Here is a 15,842-nt window from a genome sequence, read left to right on the forward strand (position 1 = left end):
AGTAGTATTATTAGGAATATACTTTGGATCGCAGAGCACAGTTAAATCCAAGGACAACACCAGAGTGGTACTGAATTCTGGCTGTTTTTTCTGTTCCAATGGCCTGATAAGTTTAATTTTTTTTCATTGTTTCTAATTAAAACCCAACAAATCAAATATCTGGTTACAGAAATGTACCAATACACAAACCAACTACAGCTTGGCTCATGGGTGATTTACCCCGTGCCATCTCCAAGGGCATTCCAAACATGGCAGAATTAACTTTTCCCTAACTATTTTAGCCATAAAGATGTTGAAAACAGGGCATCTGATCCTAAAATCCTGTGGAACAATATTTAGTATGCAATTTGCTTTTAGCATATCAGAGTGTTTTCACAGAATGAGGAGGATGTGTGGTTGCCTGAGGCTGATTTTGGAAGGTTTGCTGATATCAGCAAAACACTGACGATATCTAAATAACCAGGAAAGTGTCTCTTTTCCATTACTTTTGTTTTATAATCCCCAATCTCTAAGTGCTTCTGTATCTAAAACCCACAGAGCAATGCTCTGTGTTGCCCAAGGCCTCTCTATGCCACCAAAAGGAAAGGGACTTGGGTCCCAGCTCTTAGACCCTAAGGATAATTTAAGGATTTATCATCTAGGGGTTTAGGTCCTACTCCCAGGAATTACCAGTCTGGCAGCAGCACTAATTTATTACTCTGATTTGTATTTCTCCCCTCCCACCTCCCAACAAAACAGCATATGACACCCTTAGTATACTAAAAGTCAGCCCAAAGGCAAAAAAGCCAAGGTCAGCTGTGTTTCCTCACTTAAAAGAGGAAAATGTAAAGTGGGAATGACTGAAAATAAAGATTACAATTAGCATTTATGGATATTAACATAAGAAATTAAGACCAAGAGAAGAGCACAAAAGCAAATCACCTAAGAAGGGAAATAAGTTAATGACCAACTGATCCCTGCCTGGGCAGCTTAATGACACAAATAATTAATTACTCTGTTAAGTGCTGATTTTTTTTGCAACTGCTTGGCACCTAAGGAAACAAACAGTGACAGGACAGCGCTGCAAATCCAGAACACCAGACTCAGAGGAAAAAAATAAATCCCACCATCAGCAGGTTAACACCAAGGGGGAGAGGAGAGGAGAAGAGAGGAGAGGAGAGAGTAGGTGGCCAGGAGACCTGTCAGGAGCTGGAGAAAAGCACTTAAGCTGGAGGCACCAGAAAGAACAACATTGATTTTGTAACCAGCAAAGGAAAAAAAAAAGAAACAAAACAAAAAGCTCACAAAAGCAAAATCTGTCATAAAGCAGAGGCCTGGAAATTAAAAAAGAAAGGAAAAAAAATAGAACAAGAAAAAGCACTTCTCAAGTAAAAGGAAAGATTAAAAAATAAGAAAAAAAAAATCACTCTAAGTATATATATATATATTTGTAGTGCAAGTCAGAATCAAGCAGGCATGCAAGAGGTTAGTTCTACTCACTGTCGGCAGGTTTGCTATCACTTAGGAAAGGTTCCTGCTCCATGATGTCCATTGGTATTTTAATACTTGGGACTTTTTCTGAGTAGGGGCAGTCAGACTGTGAAAGAAACGTGTAAAAGGTCTTAGAACATTCCCACTGCTCTCTCTCTTATCGTCTCCCACACATTAAAATTATCCTTCACATAGTGTCTGTAGGAACGGGGAAAAGAAAAGAAGGAAAAAGAGAAAAGCATCGTGCAGCTTAGTTTTAGTTGCCTGGTGGATTCCACTGGTTCCCCACTGCACCCCACTTCCCCTTGTCCTTCACACTCCAAAAGTAAAACAGACTGAAAGGATAATCTTGTGGAATTGTAAATTAACATAAATCTTCCCCTTTCCCACCCCACCAGCTTTTAAGACACCATCCCATTCTGCTTGGAGTCGGCTGCAGGAAATACAGACAGAAAACGGATCTGTGGGCAGATATAGCAGGGCACTGGCTGCTGGGGAAGCTCATCCAAACCTTTTATTCCACTGGGATTTCTGTAAAACCCCTTAGTTGTTCCCAGTTGCTCTATGAGGGCAGAGGTTCTGCATGCTGGGCTGGCTCAGCAACCTCTCTTTAATTTGGGTGAAACTTAGCCTCAGTTACACCTCTAGTTCATCAATTCCAGGACCCTTGGAAGGATTCAGGATCCCTGGCCTGGTAGGACAAACAGCAACCAGGTCAGGAAGAGGCAAAGGGAAAAGCTGGGGTACCAGCAGGACTTACTGCCTTCTATCACCCACCTGCTTATGCTTAGCAGACGGTACTTGGAATTATTCTGCTTTTTTAAAAATAAAGGGAACTTCTCATAGCCAAGGAAAGGCTGATATTGCCTAACTTGGCAAAGGCAGGAAGGTGGGATTTGCAAGAAACACTGCGACATCTTTGTTCCTGGAGAGAACCAGACCCACAGTGCCAGGGTGGAGGGAGGAGACCTTCCAGTCAGGGCAGGAAAACACTAGGGAGGCCAGAGAATTGCTCTCCTTGGATTATTATTCTTATTTTAAGTTATTTTTTAACATAACTGACATCCAGTGCCTTATTTCATACTCCCAACAGCAAGATGTTTCCTTGAGACTATTTTTACGAGGCTGAGGGACAAGCATAACTCAAATAAAGCATTAGCAACGCCCAGCAGTTCCCTTGGCTGAACTCAGACCCGTGAATTGCCCCCCAAATCCCACAGGATTAACCCTGTGGGTGGATATTTCTGGAAGGGAAAGAAGGGAAGTAATCCAACCAGTAATGCCCAGAGCTGTACGTTCAGGAAGCTGGTAAAAGCAAGTGCTGAAAAAAACCCAACGAGAGTTAAGAACCAACATTTTGCATAAAATCTCTTACTCACTAGATTAATTACTGTACCTGAAATTCAGGAAAAGCCTGGGAAGAGAGGAGATAGCTTAAAACATACAGGACAGAGGGGAGCCATGGCTGGAGCTGCTGGATGCACACCAGTCAAGAGGAGGGGATGGAATCAAACCTTTGCTGATTACTCAGCAGGGCCTCTTTTAATCTCATTTTGGTTTGCACAAATTTAGGTGCTGAAGGAAACCCTCACCCTGGGAATTGGAGGAATGACGGGACAGGGGAGCTTGCTGCCTGAAGTAAGAGCCAATCCTCCCAGCTGTTTTTCCTGCCGTGCCAAAATGGGATTCTTTTCCAGCTTCAAGGGACCTTACCTCTCCCTACATCCCAGGGAAAGCCCTTCTTCATGGACCCTGGGTGGATACACGAGCAGAAGTGGTGATGTCGTGCTTTGGACTCCCTGTGGAGTGTGTTTAGCACTTCAGTATAAATTTAAAGGATTTGAGTTAGACCTGAGCAGGATAACATTAACATTTGAAGGCACCAGGATTATATTTCTTCTTCTGATATATACAGTAAGAAACAGAAGAGTCAAAGGCACGTGAGTCTGGTCTAGTCAGGTCACTTTTTGCTATTTCAGGATATGCTGCAACCTGAGGTAGGACCAGAGTGTACAGCAGAGGGCATGGAAGCTCAGGAAATATTTAGATGATGAGTATTACCAACAGAAAGCAGTCACATCTTTTTTTGTGCTTTCAAAAAAAAAGAACCATTACAAAAATTAAAAAAAAAGAATAAAAAAAGAAAAAAAGAAAACCAGAAGGACCAAAGGTGCTGGTGAAAAGCATTCTCCTCCTAAAATGTAAGAGACAACGATGGGGAGAAAGGTGGAGGAGGGAAGCTGGAGCAGGCAGGGTGATGAGAGGCATTCTAGCAAGGGGCATGACATCCCAGCAGGTACCTACTGCTCTTGGCAAGTGTGATCTCATTCCTGGCAATGCACAAACCACCCACCACAGGTTGGAAAAGGGAAGGCAACGTAGGAAAGAAGTTTTCTTTGGGGTCCGTTTGCTGCAGCAGCAAAAGACTGAGCTGTCAGCTCCGAGAGAGCACTAGGCAGGGGCACAGACCGTGCCCGGGGTTAGGTAGCTAGGAAGGAGGGATGTGACAAGAGCAGAAAGCTCCTTACATCATCATTGTCACTGTCCATACTGCCCTTCTTCTTTTTCTTCTTCTTCTCGTCCTCTTTTTTCTTCTTGTCCTTTTCTGGAATGACGTCGTCAAGAAAGCTTAAGTCATGCTGGGAGAAGAGGTAGTCCATGGCTTTTCTGACTGCTACCAGGGCCAGGATCTGCAAAGGCAGAGAGGGATTCCCAGTCACATTTTACCTTTCACTGGGAACACCTTCCTCTCAATGCTGCTTCTAAGCCACTTGAATTCTGGCTGCAAATGAACATACAGATAAGGTGGTGAACACCTGGGACACATCTGTCAACTGCAAAGGCTGAGCTGTGACTGCTTCACATCAGAATAAACAATGGACACAAAACAGTATGTAGTCACTCAATACTTCTGTATTATAAATAATAAAGAGACAAAAAATGAGCGTTTTCATTTACTTTTGGATGCAGGTTTGCAGGGCAGCCTGAGTAATAAAACTTGGCCTTATTTCTCACCACTTCCCCAGATGCAAGGGCTGTTTAGAAATCAGACAAGGGCCAATCTGTGCCCCCAGAGTCTGCAGAATAAAGTTTACTCAAATTATGGCTGCAGGGAACTGGAGGAAAAGCTTGTTCTGTGCAACACTGCAATCGAAGGCACTGGTAAAAAAGGAAGGGACGTGTCTCAAATGGGTGTTTACACGGACATTGGGTCTGACACCTCCATCAGATCCCACATAGGCTTTGCCAAGGGGTACGTGGACAGGCTGGAAGCTGTAACCCATTCCAACAGGCTGCATTTAAGGAAAAGTTTGTGCCAAGCAATGGTGATCAACAGCACAAACAATTCCCAGGAAAAGATCTCAAGCTTTGACTTGCATAACTGAAGACGCGATTACAGACGTGAGCAATTACTCAGGGGGTGGAAAGATGCCACACAGACACCCGTGATCATCCCACTATGAATTACTGCCATGTTGAAATGCCTTTCCTCCAAATAAGCAGGGAGCTGGTTACTGCCTGGATCCCCACAAATTGGGAGTTTACAGTAATTTGGTTCCTGAGTGCAGGTAAGTGAGGTTTTGCCATCATATCCAGCTCCATCAGAGCTGTGGCTGTGCCTTCCCTGTGTTTGCACTATTGTAACAAAGTCTGGCAGACCTGGGGTTCACTCAGATTCTATTATGGGCAAAGAGATTTTAGATTCAGCTTCCAACAGCAGCACAAGACAGACATGGCAAAGCGATGGAACGGGAAGAGTGGGAACTGCTGATTTTTAACGCCTTTTACAGAAGCACGTGTCCCAGAAAGAACATTTGGAGCATTTTTTTACTTGCATCATCTTTTCTCATTTCACCAGCTTGTCCTTGATCTGGGTTCTGCCCTCCCTCCTTCTGTCCCTTAAATAAGCACTGCAAAGACCTGTTCCCACAACTGAGATTTTACTTGTCCACAAACCTGAAATCAGGTGACCTAGGGGGTCCAAATTTACTCAGGAGTTTCATAAAGCTTTGCCTTTGCAGCAGTCTGACCTATCTCCAAGCCAGAGGGCGCCTGTGTCTGTAGCTCCGGTAATGATCCGAATAATCACCCTCTGATGTGAAACAACATTAGGGTCTTTTTACTCAAGTTCAAGGAAAAAAGACATTCCCTTTTTTCCTCTAATCTCTTCCCTGTCTCTGGCACCCCTCTTAGCACCGAGTCTCCTTCTTGGTTCTGTCAATTTGTGCTATTTAAAAGCCAGGGAGACATTTTGTATCTGGTAATTAGTGTGGACTAAAACAGGAAAACTGCTCCTCTCCTTGGTTCATGCAGCTCAAGGAGAAACCACGGCAAATCTAACCTTGGCAGCCAGGAACGGTCAACACTAACTACACCTTTCTGGGAAAAAATTAACTTTCCAGGCTCATTTTCCTCCAGAGGATTTATGTAAAGGCAGGTACGGCCACACTGACCCCATGCAGTCCTACACCAGTCCCATGAGCAGAGCCCTGAGCCAGGGATTTGGCAGGGAGACGTTGGATTTACTCATTTATGGGAGGGAATGACTGCGGAAGGTGCAGGCTGTGAAAGGGAGGGATGTGAGGGAGAAGGGAGGGAGGGAGAGATGTGATGGAGGGTGTCACCTACCATGACAGGGAATATGATAGCAGCCACGGTGGATTTGAGGATCCAGAGGAGGGCCAGGCACACCACCTGCAGGAAGGTGAAGAGGTGGACCCTGCGCAGAGGGACGTGGCGCAGGTAGATAAAGTCAGGCTGGTGTTTTAGAGGCATCAAGAGCAGCTTTAGACGATCCATGAACTGCAAAAGAAAAGAAAGGGACAGTGAAATGAAATGCAGGATGCACAAAAAAGAGAGAAAACAAGATGAATGCCCAAACCAGGGTCAGCATCACACTCTGGGGCACTTCTGCTGCCCTCCCCTGCCCCGGTCCTGCCAAGTAAAGACATTCAGCATTTAGGAACAGTGCTTTTCTTTTCCCCAAATAAATCAGGAGCAGAGGTCAGCAGAGGAGAGGGTAGACACCACACTGCCAGAGAACAGAGCAACACCTCGCCGAAGAGCAAGGAAGACGGGCAGCTTTCCCAGCAGTACCCCTTTGCCCTTGCTGGACCGGATACACTTGGAATTAAACCAAAATGGGGATTTCTCATGCAGTGAAAAACACATTTGATTAGTGGGAAACAATCTGCCCAGTCCCCCAACCACCTGGGTCAGGAGCAGGGGAAATCCCCTCCGGGAGAGCCAGCCCCAGGGCCAACAGGACAATCCCTGCGTTGTCCCCTGCCCGAGGTGGGCTCGCTGCCCACTGCCAGGACCAGACAGATCCAGCACCAGTGAATGGAACCTGGGGCTGTTTTGCAGAACCCCCAAGGGAATTCTCCTGGAGCTCACAGAACAGGCAGTCCCTTCCCCTTAGGGCACAACCCAGCAATAAAAGAAAGGCCATATTTAACAGGGTGCCAGAAAGCAACAAAACCACTTCCAGGCTCCTTGGGCCAGCTACAGGCGCTGGCCATGAGAACGGCTCCTTACATAAGATTTCCTCAACGACAAAGAGAGGGGCTTGGCTTCCCCTCCTCAGAGAACAATGTTCCCGCTCGTTAGCATTGCAGAATAACCCCACTGCCATAAATCATCCTCCTTGTTTGCCTTCAGTCTGTGGCAGAGGACCCGAACCACCCTGGGAGCGAGCCCGAGCTGGGGAGTAAGCCTGTGGAATCCTGGAACGGTCTGGGTTGGAAGGGATCTTAAGGACCATCTTGTTCCAATCCCCTTGCCACAGGCAGGGACACCTTCCACTAGACCAGGTTGCTCCAAGGCCCAGGATGGACCTGGGTCTTCACAAAGCAACCCCTGGTACAGACAGTGCCCAGACTTGGCCGCTCTCCCTCGGTCTTCACCTCAGGACACCCAGGTTGTGCAATGGCTGTGACAGCTGCCACCCTCCCTGGGTTTCTTGGGAAGGAAGATGAGGTAGCGAAGGAGAAGTGAAAAGCTGGAGGGCTGTGGGAGAGCCCCTGTGCTGGTTAATGACTCTGTGATGTTGGAGGGACTCACCTGCACGCCGTTGAGGGACGCGACACCCATGTAGAGGAAGACACCGTAGAGCACAGGCATGGGAATGAACTGCGGGAGGAAGAGCAGGAGAAACCGGGTGAACAACCCTCCCTGTACACAGTGCACTGCCAACACGCGGTGGGATGTCAGTCCCAGCCTGTGATCAACTCAAACTGCATCTATGAGTGGACAACGCGGAGGAATAAAGCCATATAAATAATCAAGCAAAACAAAGCCAAATAAATAGATCCTTCTGCTGTGTTCTGAGAGACACAAGGACATTTGTGCAATCACACTCCCCCACTTGACCAGGACTTGGACGTCTGGCCAAGAACAACAGGGAATGACGGCAGTCAGTCAGCAAGTTAAGGAGGAGGTGGGGAAACATGCTCCAGTGAGCTGCAAACTGCCTTTCACCTCTGGCTTTGTGATGAGACTGGAAGCAGAAGGCAGGGAAGAAGAACAGGCAGGGTGATCCTGTGGTTTGAGTTATATCCTGTTTTCTCAGGTAGCAAGTGACAGGACAAGTGGAAATGTTGCACCAGGGGAGGTTTAGACTGGATATTAGGAGAAACCTCTTCATGGAAAGGGTTGTGAAGTGGTGGAGTCAGCATTCCTGGAGGAATTTAAAAGCTGTGTAGACGAGGCACCTGGGGACAGGGTTTAATGGTGGGCTTGGCAGTGCTGGTGGGACTGGGTGATCTTAGAGGGCTTTTCCAACTGAAACAATCCCGTGATTCCACATCCGGCTCAGTAAGTCATGCAAATCCATGCAGAAAGGCTCTTCTCTGGAGCCCCACCTCAGCGACGACGGTCATGCCAACCCAATCTCTGCCCGCTCCACCTCTCACACACATTAATCCCTAACTAATCCCAAATACAGGACTGAGAGTTCCCTTCTTCACTGCCAGGATCTGTCCTTTCAAACATCACTTTCTGCTCCCTCGAGTGCTAAGTGCCACCCATTCCTCCATCCACCAACTCCTGTGGGAGTGAGGAACACCACACACGCTCCTCAGAACAAGTCTCTGTCCCCCCACAGCAGAACTGTGCGGCCAGCCTGGCGTGACGGGAACGGGGATGCTTGGAACAAACCACGGGCAGGAGCTGAATAACGGCCTTTGTGGGATTTACTGGAGCCCAAGGGGGATGGAACGAGCTCCAAGGGACAGCCCTCATGCAGTGCCGGGTGGCTGCCACTGAACGGCAGTCGCAGCACAGCCACGGCGCCTGCTGTTCCCAGAACTCCTGTGCTGGGAACACTCCCCTTCCAACCTCTGCACGGAGCTCATGAAAGAAGCAAATAACAGGGCAGCTATCCAGTTTTTTAGCGTATTCCCCGCCACCTTATTCATCTGTTTCCTACAAGCATTTCCCTGGGGGCACATGAGCATCAAAGTCACCTGGCCACGTGCCATTCAAAGTTTTCCTGCCTACATTTTTCTTCCTTCCCGAGTCTCATTCCCTATCAGCTCCTGCACGCTTCTTGATTGCTAACTCATCCTTCTCTTTGATTTATTTCCTTCCTTTGGAGAGCCGTGTTGGTAATGCCCATTAAAAGGCAAATGTTTTCTCCACAGTGGGGGTCTGCCATCACCACTGTGGGTGGGGTGGGGTCCCAGTGTGTGGTTCACAAAGCTTTGGGGAACCACAGGATTCAAAGCCCTCACTGGATCTGAGCGATGAGACAAGATAAGGCAACATCTCCAGAAATCAGAGTTCAGCTTTCTAGCTCATTTTCACTGCTCTCCTCCCCCTTTAATTATTTCTGTGGGTTTTTTTAAAAAATAAGAAAAATGCCCAAATATTATTTCTCCATTCCACGATGATTAATCCCGTAGATCCTCCCGAGGTGAAACCTCAGTACATTACCCTGCAGAGCAGCAAGCGGTGCTGTCATTTTGGAAGACTTTCTCTTGGCAAAGTCTTCCCCAATGATGGGGTTGCTGGCTTCAGCACTCTGACCAAACCTGCTGTGGGCCAAGAGGATTAAAACTGTATTTATAGGAAAGTGCCTGTCACTCTCTCAGCAGGGCTGAGGATGTTTCTGTGGAGATCTGCCACAGTTGAGCAGAAACACCAGTGACATCCAAAACCAGCACAATCACCACAAAACCCCCAGAAAACAAAGATGGGATTATTCCATGCATTGCCTGGTTTATTGAATTTGGGATCGTCAGCGTTCAACTCGCCGCTGGCAGGAGAAGACTGAAATGTTCTGCAATGCATTTAGCAGAGCAGCTCCCTCCAGCAGGACCCTGCCACTGGAATTTGCTAAAGGTCCTGAAATGCTGCCAGGTCCTTCCCGCTGGCACGTGGGCCAGGAGCGTGCCGATTTATCCTCAGGCGTCCTCCCGCGAGGATCTTCCCTACACGCTGTCTTAAGGGAAGCACAGCAAAGAACTAATGACTGAAGCAATAACAGGGGAAATAGACCCCAGTGGAACAGAGGAAGAGGGATCTTGCAGGCAAAGGTCACATGGACTAACAAACAGGATTATCACAATCAGGTATTAAATTAAGGGCACGGAAGTGCCTGTTTGTGCAGAGGCGGAAACTGTTACCAAGACATCAAAATTCGAGCCATACAAACAACCTTAGAAATGAAGAAGAGAAACACGCTGGCTTTGGAAAGCCACTGTTTCCACTCTCTCCACAGGCAGCATTGCTGCTCCCTGCCTGCCTCCTCCCATCAGGCTCACATCTCACTGCGCCTCGCAGCCCCTGTGGCTTCCAAAAACTCCTTTGCCTCCTCCAAATGCTCCTCCAGACACCCATCTGCTCCATCCCGGAGTTACAGTGCATGGTGCCACTGATTTGACATGTTCTGCTTCTACCGTTGGCCTTGGGATCCATGAAGAAGGACACCTGCAGCTGACATCTCCCATTGGACTGAATGTCTGTGTTTGGCACTGCTTCCATCACCATTCCCAGAGTAGGCTGTGTCCTCCACAAGACAGGGATAAGCAGGTTTTCCAGTTCCCTTCTGCGATCTGATGATCCACTAAGGATGCATTTCTCTGTGGCTACGTGCCAACACATTTCTGGTCTTGGAAAATAGCAACCTACCTAGATCCATGAGCAGCACATCTGTCCAGTGTCTTGGCTAAACTCACAGGAAAAAAAGATTCAGGAGATGAAGGAATGCCATTTAATTACACTACTTCCTCCAGAAGCATGTTTTCCATACTCTTGAGCTTTATCCGTGATTCATTTTCCATAAAATGCAGGCATGGCAAAGGTACAAAAGGAATCATAAAAGAAAAGGAAACTTAACTTTATGCAAACATGGAAGAATAATCTTAAAATGAAAAAAAATCACAGCGCCCAAGACTCCGAGCCCTGAACTTCGTCACTGTTGCAGCACACTGCAACCATGGTGGGGTTTGCCTTCCAAAAGGTTTGGATTTAAGCTTCTAAAGAACTGTAAACCATCCTTACCTTCAGGATGGGAGCCATGAAGACAGACACCCCGGTCAGGATGAAAACAATGACTCCAGTGACTCTCTGCTCCCTGAAACAACATCACTGGGTGAGGACCATAGCTTTGGTTTTATATTCTGAGTACGGAACATAAAGCCCAAAAACTCACTTCTGCAGCCATATTTTTCAGCCTACAGCATCAGACAGGTGGCTGGATCCTGAACAAGCCCTGCACAGCTCTGTTTTCAAACCCCAGATCAGTTTCTTTATGCTGTTTGGGGTCAACACAGCACTGCTACTGAGTGAGGAGAGGTGTGTTTGCATGTTAAACATTACAGACCATTAACCAGCACTCCAAATTCCCCACACGGTCGTACTTAGAGAGGGGAAAAAATCATTAGCTCTCCACCCTTAGATCAGTCACATATTGTGAGTCCTGCTCAGAGTACTCCAGCAGCTTGGAAAAATGGCTGAGACGTTCCCGAGGTGCTGAACGTGTGCCTTCATCAGTGCCCATAGGGTTTCCCACTTCCAAAAATACCTTGGTCACTAATATTTCTGAGCACTGTAAGTCAGGCCATTAAGTTTCTATTTAGTTGCCTAAACAAGCAGTCTGATTTCCAGGAGTGCTCCCATCGGAAGCACTTCAGACCACTTAATTAAGGCAACCAAACACAGAAAAAATAACTCCATTAAGCAGACCTGACTGCTCTAGGCAGAACAGGTTTGCATGTCTGACCATTACATTTGCTAACGAATGCCTCATTTCCATGGATAAAGAAATCTACAGGAAATTTATCTTCTTTAACACTGGAAAACTGCATCTGATCTGGCCAAATAAACTTCAGAGGAGTCACACCTTGGGGTTTGCCCAAGGAATCGCCAGAGACCCGTGCTGCTGAATCTCACAGCTGGCTTTGGAAATAGGGAGAGAGCAGCACAAAATTCTTTGTACAAAAGGATTTTACAGGCAAACACAGTCATTAAGGCCTTTCTGGTTGGACATACCTCACTCCCAAAAACTTGGGCTGTTCTCCAGGGGCTGAAGTCTCCGTCTCCATCTTCAAGCTGTCGATGTGAGCGATGGAGATGACAGTAGCAGCCACGTACCAGGGCAGCCCCATGAACGAGCAGACAATCATCAGAATTGCCACCCAGAACAAATCCAGATGATATCCAGCACCTTTCTGTGAAAGGGAGACAAACAACCTTCAGCTGAATTATTCCAAATGCCTGCGGAGCGGGGCACAGGCACACTGGAGAGGTGGCATTTCCTTCTACAATTTCTTTTGGCAAACAGAGCCAAACACTAAATATACATTGGATCTTGTAAACAGCATAAGCAAGCTTTCAAAATAAATATATAGCAAGCTTTCAAAGTAAATATATAGACAGACAGAGAGATTGAGATTGAGAGAGAGAGACAGAGAGAGAGAGAGAGAGAGAGAGAGAGATGGGTTGTGCCCCAAGTCATCTCACATCGTTGTAAGTGATGCTTGGATGCACACAGAGCTTTAAACACTCAAACCACCCTTTAAAAAACCAGCCCAAAGCCTAATTTTAGTTTGAAGCAGCTCTTGAACAACAACTTGCAGTGTGATGACCTAAGGAAGAAAGCCACCTTACAGACATATGGTGCCTGCCTAAAGGTAACATGTGCCACTGGTTGTCTCAGAGTGAGGTCTGAACTCATGTTCAGCAACTGCAGGATCTCCTAGTCAGGACTTCCCAACGGGTCCGGGCCCTGCAGATGGTGCCTGGTGCTGGAAGCAACTCCCTCAAAACCCAATCCTAGGTTCCTTTTATGGAATGCAACAAGAACAGCTGAAGGTTCATTCCCTATCCAAAGCAAAAAGTTGCCCTCATTCCTGACTCCTTTTCAAAGACCCCTGATCCTCTATTTTTTAAATCCTTTCATGAACTAACACAGGAAATCCAGCGGTCACAAGTGCCAAGAGAAGAAGTGAAGAAACAAAAGAGCCACCAAAGAAAGGGACTTTCAGAAAAACACCAGACAGACCTCTAAAGGTGTGCTATTTTAAAACATATTAGCCTTTTTTTTTAATCCTGTTTAGTTTGATATTATTGGAAAAAAACCCCAAACTAGACCTAGGATGACCCAGGAGGGAAAGCAACCCAGCTCCTCTTGAATAGTCCTCACTGTTTCCCTCACACGTGCACTGCTTACCTTGGCTGGCTGGTGGCACTGGGACAGGCACCCTGTGACACTCTGCCAAGGCTTTAGCAAGGGATGAGCAGAAAAAAACATGACCTTTTTTTTTTTTTTTACAGTAAATCTTATGTACAGAGGTGTTTTTTGGTGCAAAGCAACAGGATGGGACTCAAGAAGCCCCAATTCCAAAAAATACAGAGCTCACATGTAACAAGGGAAGCGGGGAATACATTTTTTATATTAACAGTACTTTGCTGGAGTGTTTATAACTTTGTTACTAAAAAAGTACACCCAGGGCTGACGGCAAAACCACGTTCTGTGGTTCATAAGCTTTATAAGCTGCAGAAATGAGGGGCCTCTTTTCCATGGGGGAAGAACAGTGAATATATTCTCCCAGTGGTTAACAAAATGCTATGTCTGCTTAGTTAGGTGCAGGAGACAGACCTAAAACTGAGACCATGGCAACAATCAGCCTGCCCTGAGGAAGATGAGGGCCCAGTATCAAAGGTATCTGCCCAGATGCAGGTGGCAAACAGGGATGTTCTGAGGGGGTTTTTTTAAATTGTGAGCCAGCATCTGCGTGCCATCATCACTGTGCACAACAAACCTTTCCCATTCCCTGGTACTCCGACTATCTCCTCCAGGTCTGGCTCAGGATGGGCTTAAATCACATGTTACTTGTCTAATGTCCACAGTGACCACATCAATTGAAACATCCTCCTCTTTTCAAAGCAAAAGCTCCCTTCCCATTTCCAACAGCTCTCCCTGTAACTGATGAAGGTTACAGCTGCAGGTATCTGAATAATGACCCACTGTTACCTGTGTTCTGAGGGGGTCTTTACTCCCACAGGTCACACCACACATTCTATTATCAGGAAAGGAGAGTCGTCTTTCACAGGAATGTAATATTTTTCAATAGAACTGACCGTGCAGGGAAAGGAAAAACCCTACAGGCACAAAAAACTGCATAGCACCGGTCTGGAAAGTTTATTTTAAAAACACAACTACATCCTAGGCTGTTTCGTGTCAGCTCTTCTTTAAATAACATCCAACTGGGGCTATGCCCTTGGTATGTCCCAAATCTCTCCAGCTTACTGCTCGTATTTGACAGCACTGTGCAGTGTGACCACGACCACAAAGCAACTTCTCCTCCTTAAAAACAGCAGCCAGTGACAGGGAATAGGCTCATGTCTGTGAGGCAGCAAAGTGGTAGGAGGAAAAGCCCCTGCAAGTGCTCAAGACACAAAGCACGCTCACCTTGAGTTTGTGCTCCTTCCTGTTGACAATGACGGCGGTGATCTGCTGGTCCATGAAGATGAGGATGGTCACCAGCAGGGCAGGGATGGCTGCTGCCAGGTACACCCACCACGGGTTCCCTCCAAAAGGTGGGATAAACCAACCCCTCTCGGGACTGGTTGGCTTTGAAGGACAGGGAAAAGAAAGCTCTTGTTGGAGGTGCAATACAGCAGTGATGACATCCCAAAACCAGGTGTACTTCCAGCAATGGGACTACAGGGAGACACTTGAGGTTTGTGACAATTTCATCCTTCCCACTGACAATGAAAGGTTCCAAGTATGGAGGCAGGATTTAGGACATTAATCAGCCAATCAAAATGATGCTAACAAAAAGGATATCCTCTGAGTAAACCAGCCCTTTCCAGAGCACTAACTACGCTCCCATTTTGAGGGTAAGTCATTCCATACAGGGCAGGTAGGGGAGAAGTGAACCCCTTCCACAGGCCTGACAATGACATACCTTGAATTCACTTGGCACAATTAGTTTTGGTGTGTCCACACCAACCAGGGCATCTATTCCACAGAAGATCAAAATGGACAGGATAATGGCAAAGTCACTGATGAGCTTCCGGGCCTGAAAGAGAAGGTGGTACCATAACAGCAGGAGTGAGCACCACGAAACACCGCTTCACCCACGCTTTGGTGTCTACATGAGACCTTGTGGTGAGACAAACTCAGCGTTCCATCTTCCACAAAGATGCCCACTGCCATGTCTGGTGCCATTTGCCTACAAGTGCCTTGGTACTTTACTGTGGTGTCTGAAAGCCTAAATGGGAGCATGAAAAACAACACAATGGAAAGTCACAAAATTCCCTTTTGGGAAGACCCAAACTTCCACAAATGAGATACTCTGTATGACTGGCAGGGATTACGTTGTTTGCTGTTCAAGTAATAAGTCAACCTAAGCTGACAGGAAAACAAACCAGGCTTCTCAGCTAAATCCCTAAGACTGCGGCTCTCCTGAAGTCATTGGAATACGACAACTTAAAGCTGCCACTGGTCAGATCCCAAAATTTAACTGTGCAGAAGCCACTGTGCTTGCCTGGAACTGTGTGAGCCTTCCAGAGCCGTTGTTCCTTCCTGGTTTCCTGGGTTCACATGGTTACAGATAAATTGAGCTGCATTCCAGCCCAGATGGAATTTGTTTCCTTTTTATTAAAAGTAAGAGAGGTTCAATTGTAACATAGCAGAACAGTAAACATCCATGCAGGATAAATCCCTGTGTGTCAGAATGCCAAAAATGGGGCAAGTCTCAGAGAGAAACACGGGTTTGGCACACACGGAAAGCTCCAGCTCGCACGTCTGGCGTGGGAGCCTCACCTGAGGGGACAAAACAAGCAGATGCACCTGAGAGGTGCCTGTAGGTTTGGAAGTGTTGTCTTCAGCGCCTTTAAAATGCCTGCTACATTCCCAGGAG

At 46.8% G+C, this 15,842-nt stretch overlaps 1 protein-coding gene across 9 annotated transcripts in view; it reads right to left on the bottom strand.

Annotated features, from left to right (window-relative positions):
* Positions 1 to 15,842, bottom strand: part of SLC4A4 (solute carrier family 4 member 4) — a 140,544-nt gene that overhangs the window by 3,664 nt on the left and 121,038 nt on the right. For 8 of the 9 annotated variants that reach the window (XM_032685530.1, XM_032685537.1, XM_032685536.1 and 5 more), the window contains 8 exons: positions 14,886 to 14,999; positions 14,387 to 14,548; positions 11,965 to 12,143; positions 10,975 to 11,047; positions 7,534 to 7,602; positions 6,100 to 6,273; positions 3,999 to 4,160; positions 1,480 to 1,576 (listed from right to left, as the gene is read on the bottom strand). In XM_032685530.1, coding sequence (XP_032541421.1) covers positions 1,480 to 1,576; positions 3,999 to 4,160; positions 6,100 to 6,273; positions 7,534 to 7,602; positions 10,975 to 11,047; positions 11,965 to 12,143; positions 14,387 to 14,548; positions 14,886 to 14,999 — 1,030 coding nt within the window. Of the gene's footprint in view, positions 1 to 1,479; positions 1,669 to 3,998; positions 4,161 to 6,099; positions 6,274 to 7,533; positions 7,603 to 10,974; positions 11,048 to 11,964; positions 12,144 to 14,386; positions 14,549 to 14,885; positions 15,000 to 15,842 lie in introns of those variants that run through there. The other variant, XM_032685539.1, reaches the window with a different exon arrangement.

Source organism: Chiroxiphia lanceolata, chromosome 4, assembly GCF_009829145.1.
Source record: "Chiroxiphia lanceolata isolate bChiLan1 chromosome 4, bChiLan1.pri, whole genome shotgun sequence".
NCBI lineage: Eukaryota > Metazoa > Chordata > Aves > Passeriformes > Pipridae > Chiroxiphia > Chiroxiphia lanceolata.